A 19,051-nucleotide genomic window follows, 5' to 3' on the forward strand; every position below is an offset into this window, starting at 1 on the left:
AAGAAATATAACCCAGCCAACTCATGCAATGTATCAAAGGAAGCTTAATTTTCAAATATCTCTTTCAGATCTTAGTCTTCACCTTCTCTCAAAGGGCTACCCAAAGATACTAAAAGCCACTCAGAACTGCTTCCATTAAAAAGTAACATTTTTTTAGTATTTAAGTAAATACCCTTCTTCTGCTTGTCCTTTAAATTAAATGTTTACGCTTAAAGTGTAACCTGAAGGAAACATGCATTGAGATTTGCAAGTTCCTTTTTAATACATTTTTACACGTTTTTGGAAGGAAGGGAATTCTGCACCATGTCTTTACTACAGTATTGCATCTTACATAGCAAAAGAACATTAAATCAGCTAAGATGACAAATCATAAAGAAGTTTCTCCTAATGCAGCTCTCCAGCTGCTACATGGATTCTTCCACAATATTACTGAGTAAGATTTCATTACTACATCTGAAGAAATTGGAGTGGGACTCTCTAATCAACAGTTAATAGAAATGTGGTGGGGAAATGGCAGTATACCATCTGCCAAGAGCTGAGAAGGAATATGCGACAATAATGTTTTAGGGAATTGGTTATTATTGGGCTGGTATTAGAAGCAATATTTAGAAATCTATCCATTTAAGAGTTGGGAATGCTACAAAAGATGCATGATATGGGGAACATGCAGGGTCTGAAAGCACATGAGGTGGTCACTTGCTGAATCTAAGCTGGTCTGAGTCTGGTCAATGCCTGAATGGAAGACTGCCTGGGACCCCCATATATGCTGCCTTGAATTTCAGAAAGATATAAATAGATAGAGCATTGGTAATAGAGATCACCCAAGAGCAATTACACCAAGAAACCTAATCCCCCAAATCACTGTAAGGTAGGATAAGAAAAGAAACAAACTGTGAGAACAGAATTGTAGGGCTTTTGTTTTTATTACAATCCACCGTAAACATGGAACCCTATAGCTCTATTCAGACATTCTGTTTCTATGTACAATAAACATGTTGGGAGGGGAAACGCTCCAGCCCGGCCCTCCTTGCGGGTTTCCATCACCCTGTACTTGTGCAGTGCAACTTTCTGAAGAGTACAGTCTTGATACACGAACTCTCCTCTTCAGAAAGTTGCCCCCACACAAGTACAGGGCAAAGAAAATGTGCAAGGAGGGGGCAGGACTAGAATGTTCCCCCTCCTCAGGTGTTTACTCTACACAGATTCAGAATATCTGAATAGGGTTACTTTTATTCAGGTTCACTCTTTCCCCTCTCCATGTCTTCCTCTTCCTACTGTCAAATTTTGCATTCCTTGGGGCAGCGACATGCCATTTGGCTTATGGTATACAGTGTCAAGCCCACTAATGGTGCTGTATAAACAATCACAAAGTCTAGGCCAAGGGAAAATAAGCTTAATGAGGCAGTCTGTGTGATACTGGAAGGAAATCCAAAATGAGAGGAGACTTCTGGGCGTGTAGAAAGAAAAAAGAATGGGGACCAAACTACATCATCATCACAACCATAAAGACATATGGATTAGACAGCGGAGTTAAACTGAACAGATTTTCTTCACTCCAAAGGGAAATTGTATGGAGAAGTCTAACAGTTTGAATGGGGTGTAAGCAATGGGTGTATGCATTAGTGAACTACAGCAGACAAGATTCTATTTGAAAGTGCACAAGTACATTAGGAGACTGAGCTGTAGAATATGCAGCTCAGGGAACATGCAGGGAACATTGATCTAAGGTGTATGAATAAGATTGCTTTACACCAGGAGTGGGGAATTTTTCAATTATGTTGAGGGCTACATTCCCTCATGGGAAATCTCTCAAGAGCCATATACGAGGGATAGGCTGATTCAGGAGTAGCCCATCATTTTCTTTATAACTTGTTAGTGGGTAATTCATCTACTGAGCTGAGTGATGTTGAACCAATTTTGGAAGGAGTTGCACTCCCCTTAAAGGATCAGATTTATAGTTGGGGGTGCTCCTGGATCCTGCATTGTCACTTGAGGCACAGTGATTCAGAGCGCCCTTTATTAGCTTAGACCTATACACAACCCTGCCTAGACAGAGATAGCCTAGCTACACCTAACCATACTCTAGGAACCTCTCATTTGAATTACTGCAATATCTTATATATGGAGCTGAAAACTGGAAACTTTAGCTGAACCAAGATAGGGTAGCAAGACTTTTAAGAGGGATTGGCTAATATGATCATATTATATTAGTGTTTGCCATCTTGGCCCTGGCTTCCAGATGGTCTCCTTCCTCATATACCTGCCCAGATTCTAAGATCATCTTCAAAAGCTCTTCTCTGAATGACCCCGTCAAATGAGATGAGTGGCTACCAAAGAGAAGGCCTTTTTTGGTGGTGGAACCCTGGTTGTGGAATACCCTTTTCAGAGAGGCCTGCTTGGTGCCTACGTTGTTGCCTTTCTGGCATCCTTAGAGCAACTATGGATGATAGTTTTCACTACTTTTGTCTTTAAAATGTGAGTAGGGCAGGTAAGAAAAATGCCAGAAGACATGTATATTCTTAATGGGGGGAATGGTCCATTCCATTGCTGTGACACTAACTTGTGGAATGATAAGACATGCATACAGAAAAATACTATCCTTTAGTCCTCTCAGAATGCAAGTATGCATATTTGTATGACAGAGTCAGATAGGAAGATGTGTTGGCTTTTTTTATAGGGCAAGCATTTTAGCCAAATTTTCTAGGCCACATATAAGCGCACACACCTACAAATTCTCCTATGAACAAGACTATGTTGCTGAGAAAATTAATTGCCTAATACTTCAAAACAACCTTTGCACTGCAGACCTTGAGGAAAAAATATTTCAATAAAACATTTGTATATTTGAAGTCACCTACTATCTCCCCACTTTGTTCAGTGCAGAGAAGGTACTGAAAATGCAGGTTTGCGCATTTCCTTTTTTGATTTTGACAGCTCTTGTTATTCTCTCACATACGCATTTCCTTTGCAAGACTTTCAAAGTTAATGAGACATTAGATTTCCTATAACCTGAAGGAAACACCTCAAATGACAAGCCAATCTGAATTCTGAGAACATCCATTAACCTTCTATGCTAGCAGTACATTTCAGAAGCATGTTTTCTCCCATGCTATTCTTTAGCAAACCAAGATAGAAAATGAGTGAAATAAAAGAGTACTGACCCATGACATAGTCTCCTAAATTTAAACTTTTGGTTGTTGCTTTTTAGTTAATGGGAAAGCTTGCTCATTAAAGTTGGGCGAAATTAGGAGATTTATTTCCTCTTCTCTCCCTCCCTCCTCTTGAAGCAACATGTCCAAGATGGCCGGAAGGAGAACCTGGAGGGTTTTGTGAAGACTTTTGAGAAGCTGCCGAATGCAGTTGGCTGTCCAGGCATCTATGCCTTAGACTGCGAAATGGTGAGTGGAGCCTGCAGGTGGAATGGTGCCAAGAGCATTTCATAGAAATATCATAGATATCATAGAATAATAGCTAAGGCTACCACTGGCCAATTTTCTACGCAGGGATTGATCTTCCATTTATTTTAATACATTTCTATACTGCTTTTTATCAAGACACCCCCACTGAGAACAACATGTATAGAAAATCACGTTTTCTTCTTACACATAAGCATATAGATCAAGCCCGTGTAACTTCAAATGCACCAAGTCAAACTCCCATTAGCCATCCATGGAAGTTTGACAAACCTCTTGTTTTCTCTGCCTGCTTGCAACGGCAAAAAACATGCATGTTTGTGTGTGCATGCGATCTAATATGGCAGAAAAAATGGCTAGTCAGCTGCTTTCAGCTTGCTGGGTCACAGATTGTACAGGCTTGACATGGATGGAATAACTGCTGTTTATATGGCGCTCCCAAGTCTGTAACACTACACTGAGGAAATCCTATGACATTTTTCATACATTAAAACACTCTTGCAACGAAGCCCACAAAGGCTACCAGCCCAGAAAAGTTTATTATCTCTCTATGTATTATTATTATTATTTATTTATATAGCACCATCAATGTACATGCTAAATAATACATTGCCTGGGAAGCGTGCATGTGGGTGTGGTGCCTCTAGCTTCTTCCTTGCCAGAGGCGACCAGCTATTCTCAAACATGCATATACAATATAAACAATGCTACTTTCAGAAAGCATTAATCCCCATGTAAAAATGGAGACATATGAAGAATCCTGCAAAATGCCAGTGAATTGGGGAAGAAATACATTTTTAAGTGAGAAAACATTTGATGGGATCAAATCAATGAATCTCTGAAAAGAGAATAATTTCAATGTCTTAAACACCCTAAACAGAATGGAAAAGAACGGCAAACTGGTAAGTGATAATTCCCATGAAAATTAAAGCTAGGTATAAATTTTAGTAATAAGAAGATTTGCCCAGGAACATATAAAGACTTACTCAACCACAGCTTAACATTCCTCTCTCTTTCTTTAGATATACTTGAAATGAAATGTTTCATGTCACACGTTCAAATCATTTTAACACCAGCTTAGTTTAAATATGGACGCTATTCTTTACTGTGCTACTTAACAGATCATATAAATATATAATATTTAAACTTAAAGAAGATGAAATCGTATATAATGTTACATTTTAAAGAGATTTACCCTCTAAGGCTGGGAATTTCTGAAAACAAGTCTGTCTGTCTCTCTCTCTCTCTCTCTCTCTCTCTCTCTCTCTCACACACACACACACACACACACACGATCCACAGCCTTGCATCTATGGAACCTAATAGTGATAGATGGTTTTCAAAATGTTGCAGCAATGAGTGCAGGAACTTTAATTTTGGGGCTTTATCACTTCCATTTTCTGCCCTCCTACATCTTCCTAGACTGACAGTTTCTTTCACTACTGTGAATGAAATATGATTCTCAAAGGAATTCCACAAAGGTGGCTTTGCCATTACCAGCTTGACTTGGCAGAAAATAGCTGACTGAATGCTAACACCTGTGGCAAAAGAATTCTAAAATCAATTGGCTTAGTTGGAAAGAATCCTAGATATATTTTAACAGATTTTTAAAAATATTTTTTAATGAAACTTAAAGAATGCAAGTGGTCTCTCTCCTTTCATGAGGTCTGCTTGTTCAGAAGCCCTCTCCTGGCATTTTATAGGCAAATATACAAGAACAGCAAGAAGAGATGATATTTGTAGTGTAACTCATCCCTCTGACGGCTTTTTTTTTAGGCTTACCTGATAAGAGGAGCACAACAAAAGACTTTTTTTCAGGTGCTCTTAACTATAGTTAATTATCTGTATGGTGGAGTACCTTAGAAGGTTGGAAGAGAGAGAAAAAGTGTCAGCCACAATTCTCCAACCCCGGCTTCTTTAGTTTGGCATTAAAGAAGAGAGAAAAGACAATCTTTGCAAACATCCTGAAAGCAGCTTTCTCCCTCCCTCACCAACCAGGGCTTATAAACTTTTTTTTTAAGATGCTCAGAATAGAGGGCTGGATAACATGGGAAGGGATGCAAAAAATCATAATTAACTGTGGTTCGTATGCTAGACTTTTAGGTTGCCATACTATCCATATTTTGAAGTAAGACTTCCTTTTGAGTAAACATGTATATGATTACAGTAATATTTATTTATTTAGTGCCTACATAGGATTAGAAATTCATATAAACTGTAATCTTAAACATTCTTGTTTAGAAATTGAAATTGTGATAGATTGGACTTCACAGCTGGCTGCTAGACAATAAATTTGGGCCACAAATTGGGCCACAAGTCTAACCACAATTTGTAGACTTCTGTATATTGTCCTATACTTAAAATACTACACTTGATCTTAGCCAAAAGGCCTTTTTATATGTATTTTATTTTTGTAACTATGTCAAATTGTGATGGCTTATCGCTTCTAGCAATAAAGATTTCATATACTTAAAATTGAAATTTATTATACGGTTGGTCAATTGACATATACATCATCAACATCGTCAAGTGGTTTATAAAGTTTAAAACTACGTGACAAAAAGACAATAGGAAACATTAATAAAATATGATCTTATATGATTGTCAACTCTTGAGATCCCTTATGAAAACAATTGCAGTGTGTGTATATATGATGCAAGTTCAAAATGGTAAATAACCTAAAGAGGCCACTACCAGAAGACTAACATGAAATACAAATCAAGCCAACATGTCTCATTCACAACCCCCAAAAGAAGCAGAAACATAATTCTTGGGAAATTTCCTGAGCTTGAGTTTGTATTCCAAAGTGTGCACTTGTGCAAGGGTTCATTTCCGAAAATGCTCAGTTCCCCTCCAAAATACGCTTTAGCCTATTGGGGAAATGCATTTTTGGGTTGTGTACTTTTCCTGCTGGAAGAAAAAAAGACACTCACGTTTGGGAGCGAGGGCAAGGCGAGACAAGCAGAGAGGTGAAAAACAGAAGCCCCACAAGCTCAAACATCGCACATTCTCCCATTTCTACCCAATGCATCAATTCTAATTAATTTAGCTTAAAGAAGAAAATATTTTTAATGCAATGGCTTTATTGTGAGAAACATTTATAAATAAACTGCCACTAGTCTGTGATCCAATGAATAGATTTCAGGTGGACAAGAGAAAACTGGGTACAAGTAATCCCTCACCACAATGCTAATAAATAAGAAATTGTGCTTAATATTTGGAAGATTTCTGTACTTTTCTGTACTCTCAACGATGACCTTTTTTAACTAGTTAAAACAAGTATTTATTCTCTATTTGCAGCACACACACGTATGTATATAATCTTGCAGCCAAAATAAAACTGAAAACTTCCACACACCTTTACTTAACTTTTAACTTTTCCCATTTCCTTTGGCAAATTATTAATGAACAACAAACGTGATGCAACACAAGGGGTTGTCATGCTATTATGTAACACATGCTACATGGTGCATAAATGTTTTTGCAACACACGCACACAAAAATCAGTTAATTACACTACACATTTCAATATCAAAACAACACAAACTTGTATTATCACTAACAGGAGGCATATTTAGAGACATCAGCTTTCACAGTGTAAGAATAAAAATGGAGTGTCTCTAGACAAGTAGAAGAGAAAAATTAGTTGCGTACACATATCAAAGCCCTAATTTTGTAGTTTAATGAAATCTGTAGAGACAAACAAATGGAGTAATAAAGATGTTCATGCCAAGCTCAGTAGGGTTTCCTATTCTAGACCTCCTTAAACCAAAAGTAGCTTTGCAATTACAGGAAAAAAAACCTGACAAGTGGAAGTGAAAGTGCCTTGCAGAAGTGTGAAAAGCAGATGTGCAAATGAATGGGCAACTGTAGTTCTTCCCTGTGGGAAATGTCATGATTCCAAATGATCGTATGACTCATAGATCGCCCCATGGCAGAAACATGAGGGTGGGGGGCAGTGATGCAGGTCTCTGTTTGCACATGACCCCATAAGCACAAATGAAACTTGCACATCTGCTCTTCAAAATTCCTATGAGTTAAAAATATTATTGGGGAGGAACAGTGTTTTCGGTCTATAATTTAAGCCCTTTTCAGATGTGCTCCAACTCCACCTAACAGGCTGACATCTGTTACCCAGAGGACCTTTTCTTCTGTCGCCCCCAGATTGTGGAACGGCCTGCCAGAGGAGATTCGTAAAATTAACTCTCTGTGATTATAAGACCGCTTTGAAAACTAGCCTTTTCCAGCAGGCCTACCCAGACCCAGATGAATATGAAATCAAGTATTTTTAAGATGTGTTGATTATTGTACTAACGTTGTTCCCCGCCTCGATCCAAAGGGAGAAGCGGGTAATAAATTATTATTATTATTATTATTATTATTATTATTATTATTATTATTATTATTGCCTCTGGACCCAGATTGATTTTTCCTGTGGGTCAACAATCCTTTATTTTAAAAGGATTCCCTAATCCTGCTGTACAGAATCACAGGATTAAAGATGGGGAAATATCCTATGATTATTAAGTCCACAAGTGTGCCATATATTTTAAAACTCAACTAAAGCACAGCTATTGCCTATTTCTTAGAACAGGGGTGAGGAACCACCAGTTTGCAACTTCTCATCTCCATCCTTACCCTCCGAGTGAACTACCAATGGATGAAGAGATTTCTCTCTTCCTCCACTGACAGATCACACTCACAGGCGTTCTGTGCTGGATGCTGAGAGAGAGAGAGAAGAGTGGATGGCAGAAAGAAAATGAGTATTCCTGTCTGCTCCTGGCTGTAGCTCAACCCACCACCATATCTAGCCCCATCCACGTTCCCCCCAAAGAATATGGCCTTTGACTTGAAAAAAGTTTTCCATCCTGTTTTAGAATTCTCCTGCTCGAAAAAGATTTTAGAGTTCCAAGAAAAAAAATTAAGATCACAGTTACTCTTTTTAAATGTTCAGACATGATTTTCCAAATGACAAAATAATTGCTGTAAAAAAAAAGGGGGGGGGAGAGGGAGAACGTTGCTAACAAAATGTCAAAGTGCTGAGCAAACGAACAAACACTAAGTACCACATGTTAGGACTTAAGTAGTAAGTGAATCACTGAAGTACCGCTGTGTGATGAGTTCAGAGTTTGGTTTAAGGGAAGGAAAGCCCTCAGAAGTTAACGATTCTGTTCCTTCTACAGGCTTAATAAAAACATTTCAAACCTACATCCCACACAATTTAGATTCTACAGATAAGTGCTAATGAATCCTTCCTGGCAAGAAATATAAAGTATTTCATAGTACTGCACTTAATTGAAACATATAATTAATCAGTGTCAAATATGTTCTCGAATTTCCTGCAAAAAGTATTCTTGTTCATTCTGAATTCTATGCTTATTTAATGTTCTGTTTTTAAGGTTTGTAAATAAGCTAACAGGTGGCAGATCAAAGCGGCCTTTATTCTGCTGAAGCAGATCTAGAACACATTCCTGTTTCTTCTATGTAAGTGACTTTTTAACTCTCTCAATATTATCTTTCTTGTTGTTGATAGTATTATTTATATTTCTATACCACCCGATAGCCAAAACTTTCTGGGCAGTTTACAACGCATTAAAACCTTAAAAATGCAATATAGAACATAATTTTAAAATACACACACACATACAGAAAACAATTTAAAATACCCAACAATGAAAATCCCAGGACAAGTTAAAACCTTATTAGATTCCATCAAATGCCCGAGAGTAGAGGAGGAAAACTCTGACCTAGTTCACACAACACAGATGGTTGTCATTCTTGTTTGTTTAAAGGCGGCTTGTCATGATGTCCGAAGCCAGTGCGGTTTCCTCAGTGTGGATTGTTAACAATGCATAAGCCACTCTGAGACCCCATTGCTTGTTATGACATAAAAACCTAGCAGTGTGGGTTATAAATAGCTGACTGGAAAAGACTGCAGAACTGCCTAGCAAGAGTGGCAAAAAGCTAATTGGGGCAAAGATCCAGTATGGAACCTGTCCAAGCATCTTGTCAAAATCCTCAAGCTGGACAAGACCATACTCTGGATGCCTCACCTGATTCACCTGCTATAGCGCTGGAGTCTAAGTCCTGGTGGATTTAACAGATTTTATTTTGGAAATGCCTTGTAAACATACTACAGTGGGCCTTTGATGGACTCTTATGGCCAGCACATGATAAGCCCCAGATAACCCTGAAAAGCTCCACTGGGTGGCACACAGAGGATTCAATAGAGACAGAGAGATGTTTTATCTTTTTGTTCCCTTCACTGCCCCTGAATGTATCTGACCATAGGCACACACCAGGATTCGACCACATCCACTAGGAGTTTTTCTACTAGGAAACAAAGTCCTATGAGGAGAGACTGAAAGAACAGGGCATGTTTAGCCTGGAGAAGAAGAGACTGAGGGGAGACATGACAGCACTCTTCAAATACTTGAAAGGTTGTCACACCAGGGCCAGGATCTCTTCTCGATCATCCCAGAGTGCAGGACACGGAATAATGGGGTCAAGTTACAGGAAGCCAGATTCCGGCTGGACATCAGGAAAAACTTCCTGACTGTTAGAGCAGTACGACAATGAAACCAGTTAGCTAGGGAGGTTGTGGGCTCTCCCACACTAGAGGCATTCAAGAGGCAGCTGGACAACCACCTGTCATTTATGCTTTAAGGTGGATTCCTGCATTGAGCAGGAGGTTGGGCTTGATGGACTTATAGGGTCCTTCCAACTCTACCATTCTATGATTCTATGATTTTATGATTCTCCATCTGTACTCAAGGTGTCTTCTATTATGTTTCATTGCTTTGAGGTCCAGGGTATACCATGGAGTAGTACGAGTTCTACTCTCTACTCCAGAGAGGACATCCAGGAGCAATCATGTCAACCACCCGCGTCATTCCAGAGATCGACCAGTGTTTCAACAGGAGAGCCTGCCATGTCAGCAGGAAATCCCCCCTGCCCCAAGTTCTCAGGAAACCATCTGGCTCCATTAGCCACTGGGGGCAGATCATCTTAATGTGTCTCCCACTCTTGCAGAGATGAAGAGCTGTGATAAATCTAAAGCTCAGGAGGAGGTGATCTGTCCATGACAAATGGACTGATTCACAGCTGAATATTAAGCCATTCTTAGTATTCAGCTGTGAAGATTAAGCAGCTGTGAGGAGTTTGGAAGTTTTCATTTCCATTTTTAATTAACCGCAGTTTATTGTTTCATTTGAAATCAACAAACTATGATTATGGTTAATCTTAAGTATGGCTTGTTTGACATAAGCCACCTTCAAACTATGGGTTATGAAGCTGGCTTGTTTCCACAAATGATAATTAAGATTAATCACAGTTTAGAGTTTGGACATATTTAAAACTGCAGACAAGATGGAAGCAAGAGCGTCCTATTTCCTCCTTGCAGCTACACCAGAGGAGAGGGGAAAGTGCAAGAGCCCAAGGCTTGCAGCATCTCATTCTCAACCCAATATGTTTTATCAGTATGGCAGCATGGCCACCTTGTAAGAGGTCACCATGGTTTATCATGATGTCCAAACACAGCCATTGTTCAATGTATTTATTCTGATACATGACAGCTGGTTGAGGACCCACAGAGCATTTGCCTGTAATATGGCTGGGAGCTATAGTACAAGCATCATGGCTATAGCCATTGCTATCCAAAATTTACTCATGTGGGTATAACGCAACAGAATTGTTGCATTATACATTATAAGTTGGTAATTTACACATAGAGGATTCTATTGGTGTTTTCATAACTTCATAGTTAAGTTGGTTGGTTTTCCCTTTCATACTCCTTCAGTATGGTATGACTTGCTGTGCCACCAGACAAATACTTTGGCTGAAATAAACAAGTGGTCTTCAGTGCAATGGCACAAAACATGATATTATGAGTTGTAGAGATGTTGCCCTGGTACAACATTCAGTGAATGGATAAGCACTGATGCCTGTAAGCCTTACAGTCTCTACAACATGAGAACAGGAGACAGCATAAGAAATATCCACCCTGAGGGAAGAAAGAAAGATGCAGCGAGTAGTTGTTAATTGCAAAAAGGCTATTTTAAGGTTGTGCTGCCTCATTCTGTCAAATCTGTCAATCCTTGAAGGATAGCTGGGCAATCATATATATCTACAAGAGCACAAAGGGGGCAGAGACCAGAAAGTCACATGCACTACTTTACAATGGCTTGTTTTGATTTTATTTTTATCTATATGAATCCCTTATAACATTTTTAATTAAACAAAATAAATACACAGAAAATACATGTTTGCATAAATCTACATATTAGGGTTTATGCTCTGATCCATCTCATAATGATTTCTAATAATGTTTCACATTCAACAAACCACAACAAACATAAAACAGGTATATTGTAAGGGATCCTCAGAAGCATTTCAGTTTATCTTAAAGCTATGCCTTGGACTCTGTATTTTAATCTCAGAACGCTTTCATGGCAATGAAGATGTTAATTGCTGCATATCAATATGAATTCCATTTTCCTCTATTAAAAATGGAAAATTATAAACTGCTTGAAAATACAGCATGTTGCTCTTTGTAGAACGTGATTCAAATGTGAGTGTTAATGGTCCACAAAGAATACTTAGCTCCTTTCTCCTCAAAAACAGAACGAACAAAACACCGAACAAGGTCTTCTGACTGAAGGGCTCTGAAGGTACTAAGTCAGTGATTTCATTCTCTGCACGATGGAAAATTAAACCCAGCAGAGGGAATGAAATGGAACTTTAACTTTCAAAGCAAGAGCTATGGGAGGAACGCCTTGGAATAGTAATGCCAAAGTTCATATTAGGCAGACAGATTGTCTGCAGCAATTCCTGAAGAGTTCAAACACTATATTATGATAGTTAATTCTTTAACTTACTTTCCATTTAATTTCCATAATTACTCCATACCCATTCAGTGTGCAGGTAAAGCAAAATCACCACAAAACTCACATGAAGTTTGACTGATTATCTTCCAGACATTCTACAGAGCGGAAATTTATATAGTGGCACTGCCTTTTTTTAAGTTTCACAACTGAGATGTTAGAAGCAAGGAAAACAGAATGGCAGGTGAGAACTTTTCCTCCTTCTTCTGAAGCAGTTCACCAAATTCTCAGACTGGTGGTCAAGCACAGAGTATCCAACTGTGTCATTCCATTAGCGCAAATGACATTGTGCTTGTAGAAAAAAGGTTCTGAGCTAGACACAAGTGAACAATCCAATTAAAGTTGTTTGCGCAAGCGTTTTTTGCATAACACTTGTGCAATGTGTTGTGCATTCCTGTTGTATGACTGCTTTGCACCCATTGTACAACCAGTTGCACTTTCTGCTTGTGTAACTGGTTATACAACTGCTTGCACCCATTGTGCAACTGCTTGCACAACTGGTTATGCATATGTATTGGGCAACCACTTGCGCAAAGGAAAGTCTCAGAGGAGCTCCATTGGCACGATTTGATACTGCCTATAAGTCATAATTTAGGGATTAAGTACCACAGGAATGACTGGGGTCTTCTCAGTTATGGTTCTTTGACTTTCATGGCCAAAACAACTGGATCATCTGTATGCACAGTTCTGTTAACCACAGTCATGATCTCTCTCAATAAATTGATTTTCTCATTCCAAAAAGTATTTATTGGGTTGTTCCCCACCCACCTCTATTTTCCTTTAACCTTTCTATTTGCTGTTTTAGCAACTCCTTCTCCAATTTGCCAGTGTCTTTTGGATTCTATGGTTAATCATAATAAACACAGATTCTAAGATCAAGTTGAACTAACATTCCTTTAGCCCTTGCATCTAAAATAAAGTAGTTCTGCCTCTTATATCTTCTTACCAAAATAACAATTATTTAAAGAGCAATTTGCACATTATATTTTTTGCATACATGGGGGGGGGCACATTCAAATCTACCATATTAGTAGACATATGCATTACTAATTTGCAAATTAATTTACTTGTCTAGGAGTTCACATCAGTAAAACCATATGCTCCATGCCCCAAACTTTGAAGAATTTGCAGCACAATAAGTGTAACTTGTAGGGAATATAACCACAGAGCATAACTTGCACAGGAAACTGTGCAAGTTTATGATGACCATTCTAAGCCACTGGTCCTAGCAAATAATTCAGTGGGACAGCTTTTCATTAAAAATAAAAAATAAACCTTTACTGTAATAATACTGTATCCTATTGTAATTCTCATTTAATGTGCTATTGACAGCCAAGTCTCTGGCCCCAACCCATATACAATGTTGGTAAAAAAAAATGTTGTCCTTTATTCCATTAAATTTTACAGCAAAAACTGTCAAAACTTTTTGCAATCAGAATCTATCTTTCCCTTATAAACCATAAAAACAATTATATCTAATTTTTACAAGTCTCTGTTCAGCAACAATTTAAAGTAAGAGCATAAATACTGCAATAAAAATTTCAATGAACATATTTTAATTCAAGCTAGAGATTTGCTTTGAAAGCATTTGAGACTTGTTGGACATCTCAGTATCTCACAGTCTTAATTTGCAATGGGCTGAATCTTTCCAATCCTTTCTGGATAAATTTTAGGGAGGGAACCTCAGGCTTCACCCAAGTATTCTGCAAACCTCTGTAATATTAACTTGAGAGAGCTCCTCTGCCATCAAAGCTCTCTTGACAAACTCTTTCCCTGTCCTCCCACCTTTTCCAAACTTAAAAACATAAGCGCAACCCTGCTTGACCAGACTGAAGGCCTGTCTAGTCCAGCATTCTGTTCCTACATAGATGCCTACACAAAGCACAAAAGCAGGACATGAATGCAACGCAACCACCATGCTCTCCTTCTCTAGCAATTTAGGCACACTGCCTCTGATCCTGGAGGTAATATATATTTTCCTTCTCTAAGTTGGCTGGGGATTATGGGAGTTGTGGTCCAACCCTTCTAGAGGGCACCAGGCTGAGGAAGGCTGATATGTAACCATCATGACAGGTAGTCATTCATAGCCTTATCCTGAATGAATTTGTTTAATCCTCTTTTGAAGTTGTCCACGTTGGCAACCAACATCTTGGGGTAGTAAATTTAACAGTTAAACTATGCACCGTATGAAAAAGTATTTTCTTGCCTGTCCGGAATCTCCTACCATTCAGTTTTATTGGATGACCCTGGGTTCTAAGATGATGAGAGAGGTTACAAGGCGGAAGGGTGGCAAACAAGGGACTTATCCAATGTTGAGGGCTCTTCCGATTCCAATTATTTGCTACATAGGATTCTGAGGATGCCCAAACCCACCATTGGCAATGAAAACTCCAGAAGTTATAGCTTTTTTGGAATCCTCAGACTCGATGAATAAAGAAGAAAAGAAAACATACATTTCCCAGCGTCCATACTACAACTGCAGATTCTGAGTATGTTCAGAAGCCTTTATTGTAAAGAGCTAGAAACTTAGGAAGAGCCCTTGGCTTTAAATAACCCCCCTGTCTACTCTTTTCCTTCTTCTTTCCTTGCATCTTGGTTAATTTGAGAAGTGTAAGAAGGGTGGGAGGGGAAAGAAACTAAGAGATGAGGGGGCTGGCTTGAAGCAACTGCAAGCAGAAGGAATATTTGGAGGCAATTGGGCTGAACCTCTAATGGCTGAGAGGTTTCCAGATTGAATGAGTTGGCTTTGAGCCCCCTGCCCATTTCCAAAATTGTTCTCCATCTTTACTTCCCATGTCCATTCCATGAATTGTCCTCAGCGCTAAACTTTAAATCACAATGAAATGGGGATGGGTTGAGAGTCATCCAGAAAACAAAATAGGTTATCATGTGATGAAGTGTCCTGCATTTTTTTTAAAAAATCTCTATTAAAATATCTCACATGGAAACATTTTTAAAAGTGTCATGTTACAGAGGAATAGCAATGCTTCTCCAGAGGAATAACTGAAAACAAGTAGTTTGTTCGACATGGTAGGTTTTGAAACTAATACATGGGAGCGTTCATCACACAAAAACTTCACAACAGAAATATCCTGGTAACATGGTAATGTGAGAGTTTCACTACACCAAATCAATCAACCAAATGTAGCCATCCAAATAAGAGACAAGGGCTAAAAGATAAATGTCACTCATCTCAATGTAGGTAAAATTTTGTTTAAAAAACAAAACAATGATAATTCAAGTGGAGTTACAAATATGTGTTATATGTGACCTCAAAAATCGTCAATGTATTCTATGTATATATGTCGCAGGTGTTTAGTGTTTCTACAAGTTCACAAATTGTTAGCACATCCTATTACTACTTAGAGAAATGGTTGTTTCCTAAAATAGTGTTAATATACAAGATAATGAAAATTACCAAAAGAAACATTATAAATGTAGTAATAAAGACAGTACAGAAGTCACCAAGCTCAATGTGATATAGACCCAGTTTGCACGTTTAAAAGAAAGCTACCATGGCTTAAACAAACCATGGTGACTTCTTGTGAGCCGCAGGATATGCTGGGTGCAATTTGCATAATGACTGCCTGACCATGGTTTATCGTGTCATCCAAACCCGGATGGCATGGCTTGTTGGGGGATTAAACAACCCTCAAATAATGCATGGGCTATTGTAGGGTTATTTGAGATTAACCCTCCAACAAGCCATACCACCTGGGTTCAGATAACACGATAAGCTACAGACAGGTGGTCATTATGCAAATTGCACCCGGCACAAAACAAGGCACTGTGGTTTAAGCCATAATGGTTTGTTTTGATCATGCAAACTAGACCAGTGCATTGTTGTTTTAAACAGTAGCCACTTTTGATATCAAGTGCTTAACACCATGTGAGGTACAAAGAGGAACCATTGTAAAAACTTCATAGTTCTCTTAATTGCATCCACGGCAGCCAATATTATTTTCTTTCTCTTATATCTAATATACAATTTTATACATTCCAGCCAAGCTGTTACTGCCAAGCAGAGTTTTACTGCATGCAAATATGAGTTTTAAATAACACTGCATCAATTCTGTGTCATTGAACAGCTAAACACTGAATGGACATCCATGTGGCTGTTATTCGGTAAATGATATTTTATTCTTACTAATCTAAGAGAATAAACAAACAAGAGTAATTCTTATATGCCCACATTGAATATTTGAGATGTCACAAGCAAAAAACAGAAGTGTTTGCTGCTGAAACAGATGGAATTGTATCACAACCTGTGAAACCAGATTATTCAGCCTACAAATATAAAGACAAAAGTTTAACACACTAAATGTACTGTTTAAGATTTTGAGCACCTAGGGTTTCAGAGTGAATGACTGTTTTTACCCTGCACGCTGAACCTTGGAAGGTCTATCTTGTTTAAGAGGCATAAAAGCTAATGGAAGTCTTATGTAAATCACTTACATATTTTTGATTATTTTTAGGGATCCCAGTAATCCCAGCTCAAGTAAATTACCAATTTTTTTTTAGCAATCCCAGTTCAACTCCAACTGAATGTCCATATGACAACCGATCTGGAAATATTTTTTATCTTAACTCCAAATCTTTGACCTAGTAGAACTGGTAACATTTTACAAAGCTTTTCATCTCTACAGGCATTCAAATAATGTCACCAAAATAAGTCAATAATACTAATACAGGATTCTTTAATTATTAGTTAAAGACATGTAACGTGTTCATAGAAGTATTCTCATGGAAAATTTAACAGAAGAACACAGTAATATGCATTCATCTAAGTTTCTCATTTTTGTTGTTAAAAGACAACTGTACTGAAAAATTCTAACGAAACCACAGTTAAATTAAACAATGAATTTCATTCGCCAACTGGTTTGGCTTATTAAATAACACACTATGCTTGTAAAAATATGACGTTGGTTGCAAATGTAAGCCTCTTTATGACTACTTAACTGTAGATAGAAGTAAGAAGTAAGGTTTCACCCACCTGGGATCTTTCTGAATGCTATCAATTGAAGGTGACCTAGCCAAGGTTCCCTCAGGTGGGATGGCTGGTCCAGATTTGCTGTATGGTGATTCAACAGAAGGACAATACTGCAGCTGTCGGTAAGGATCTGCGTAATTGGAGGCTGGGCCTGCTGCATAGCTGGCCCTCTGGAAGGTCGCTGTTGCATTCTGTGTGCCGTGTTGACTGCCTGTGCGCTGTAAGGGTACGGAGTCGACACCAGGGGAAGATGGGGCTACGACAGGAAAGTAGGGACAAAGTAAAAAATTGAGGACCTGTTCACAGAAATGGTTAACCAGGTCTAGGCAGAGGAAAAAATACACACATATAAACAGGGGTTTGAAAAGAATGAGAAAAAAAAAGAACATTGTCATACCTGAAACCATAATGGAATATACTTCAAATAGAAATTTTAAAGACAGTATATAATATTTAGCCTGCAGGATATAATGTTTAGCCTATATAGTATTCAAAAATACTAGCCACAAACAAGGATACAAACAAAAACAAAACCTCTAGGAATTGCAGTGCTCCCCCTTCTCCAGTATACAATTTTGGGGTCTTTAAAAAGGCAAAACTGCTGCCTAGTCACTGTAGCCCTGTTTTAGGGATGCCATAACAGATAGACATTTTATGTAGGTACCCCATTATCTCCATTCTGTATGCTAATATTACACAAGAATAATGAAGGCAATGTATTTACATTTCCTTTTTAAAATGTCTATATCAAAGCTTGTTCAAAAGGATTCCAGCCCGCAGAAGAAGAGAAATAAAATCTACTGTGGGGTGTATTAAGAACAGCAGTACCTCCACCTCAATTATTCAGATAATACTTGTTCTCTTTATTACACTTACTTCTAAGTAAATATGCTTGAAGCAAGGTACTATATTCCAAGTAAGGGTCAGTTCATACAACTACTCCATGGGCTTCTTCTCCATGTATGGTGACAGGCTCTTTTTGTCAGCACAGAATGACAGTATTTGTGGTTGTGGAGGAACAGTCATGTGACTGCATCAAGTTAAGAGATGTAAAATTTCAGGGAAATTTTGAACCTATGGGGGGGGGGACTTTTTCCCCCTTGGAAAAAATGGAAATTTAGGAGGAAACTGAAAAATAAGCAATACTTATTTTGTGTGTGGGCCCTTTATAGATTTAAAGTCAATTTGTTGCTTTAGGACAGCCTTCTAAAACCTGGTGACCTCCAGATGTTTTGGACTTTAACTCCCATCAACCTGAGGTAGCACAGCCAATGATCAGGAATGCTGTGCACTGTAGTCCAAAACATTGATTTTGATTTGATTTATTACATTCATATGCCGCCCCATAGCCAAAGCTCTCTGGGCAGTTTACAAAAGTTAAACATCTGGGGAGCACCAGGTTGGGGGAGCTTGATTTAGGAACAAAAGGAAGCCTTTATGTTCCTAAAGTTATATTATGTATAATGTGGTTTGCTCATGAAATTATCATTACTAAAAGATATATTAGATCAGTAATTGTAATAAGGAATAACTATGCTGGAAATCATACAGGGAGGATTAAAAAAGCACTTTCCCCCATGGCTTCATTATTTCCAGACATTTTACATCTCTAGTCTTTCTATAAAATATAATTCCCACCACTGTCCCTATCATTTACCTATTGTTTCACTGCAAGACTCATTTAAGAAGCCCAGTTTTTAGGCCCAACCATAAAGGGGGGAAGGGGAAAAGGGGAGGGTCTTTAGAGGGAAGTGTTGCTTGTATGT

At 38.3% G+C, this 19,051-nt stretch overlaps 1 protein-coding gene across 3 annotated transcripts in view; it reads right to left on the reverse strand.

Annotated features, from left to right (window-relative positions):
* The window catches only part of CTNND2 (catenin delta 2), a 636,702-nt gene that overhangs the window by 213,907 nt on the left and 403,744 nt on the right, over positions 1–19,051 (reverse strand). For all 3 annotated transcript variants that reach the window (XM_063130230.1, XM_063130228.1, XM_063130231.1), the window contains one exon: positions 17,289–17,541. In XM_063130230.1, the coding sequence (XP_062986300.1) occupies positions 17,289–17,541 (253 nt within the window). The remainder of the gene's footprint in view (positions 1–17,288; positions 17,542–19,051) is intronic.

This window comes from Elgaria multicarinata, chromosome 7 (genome assembly GCF_023053635.1).
Source record: "Elgaria multicarinata webbii isolate HBS135686 ecotype San Diego chromosome 7, rElgMul1.1.pri, whole genome shotgun sequence".
Taxonomy (NCBI): domain Eukaryota; kingdom Metazoa; phylum Chordata; class Lepidosauria; order Squamata; family Anguidae; genus Elgaria; species Elgaria multicarinata.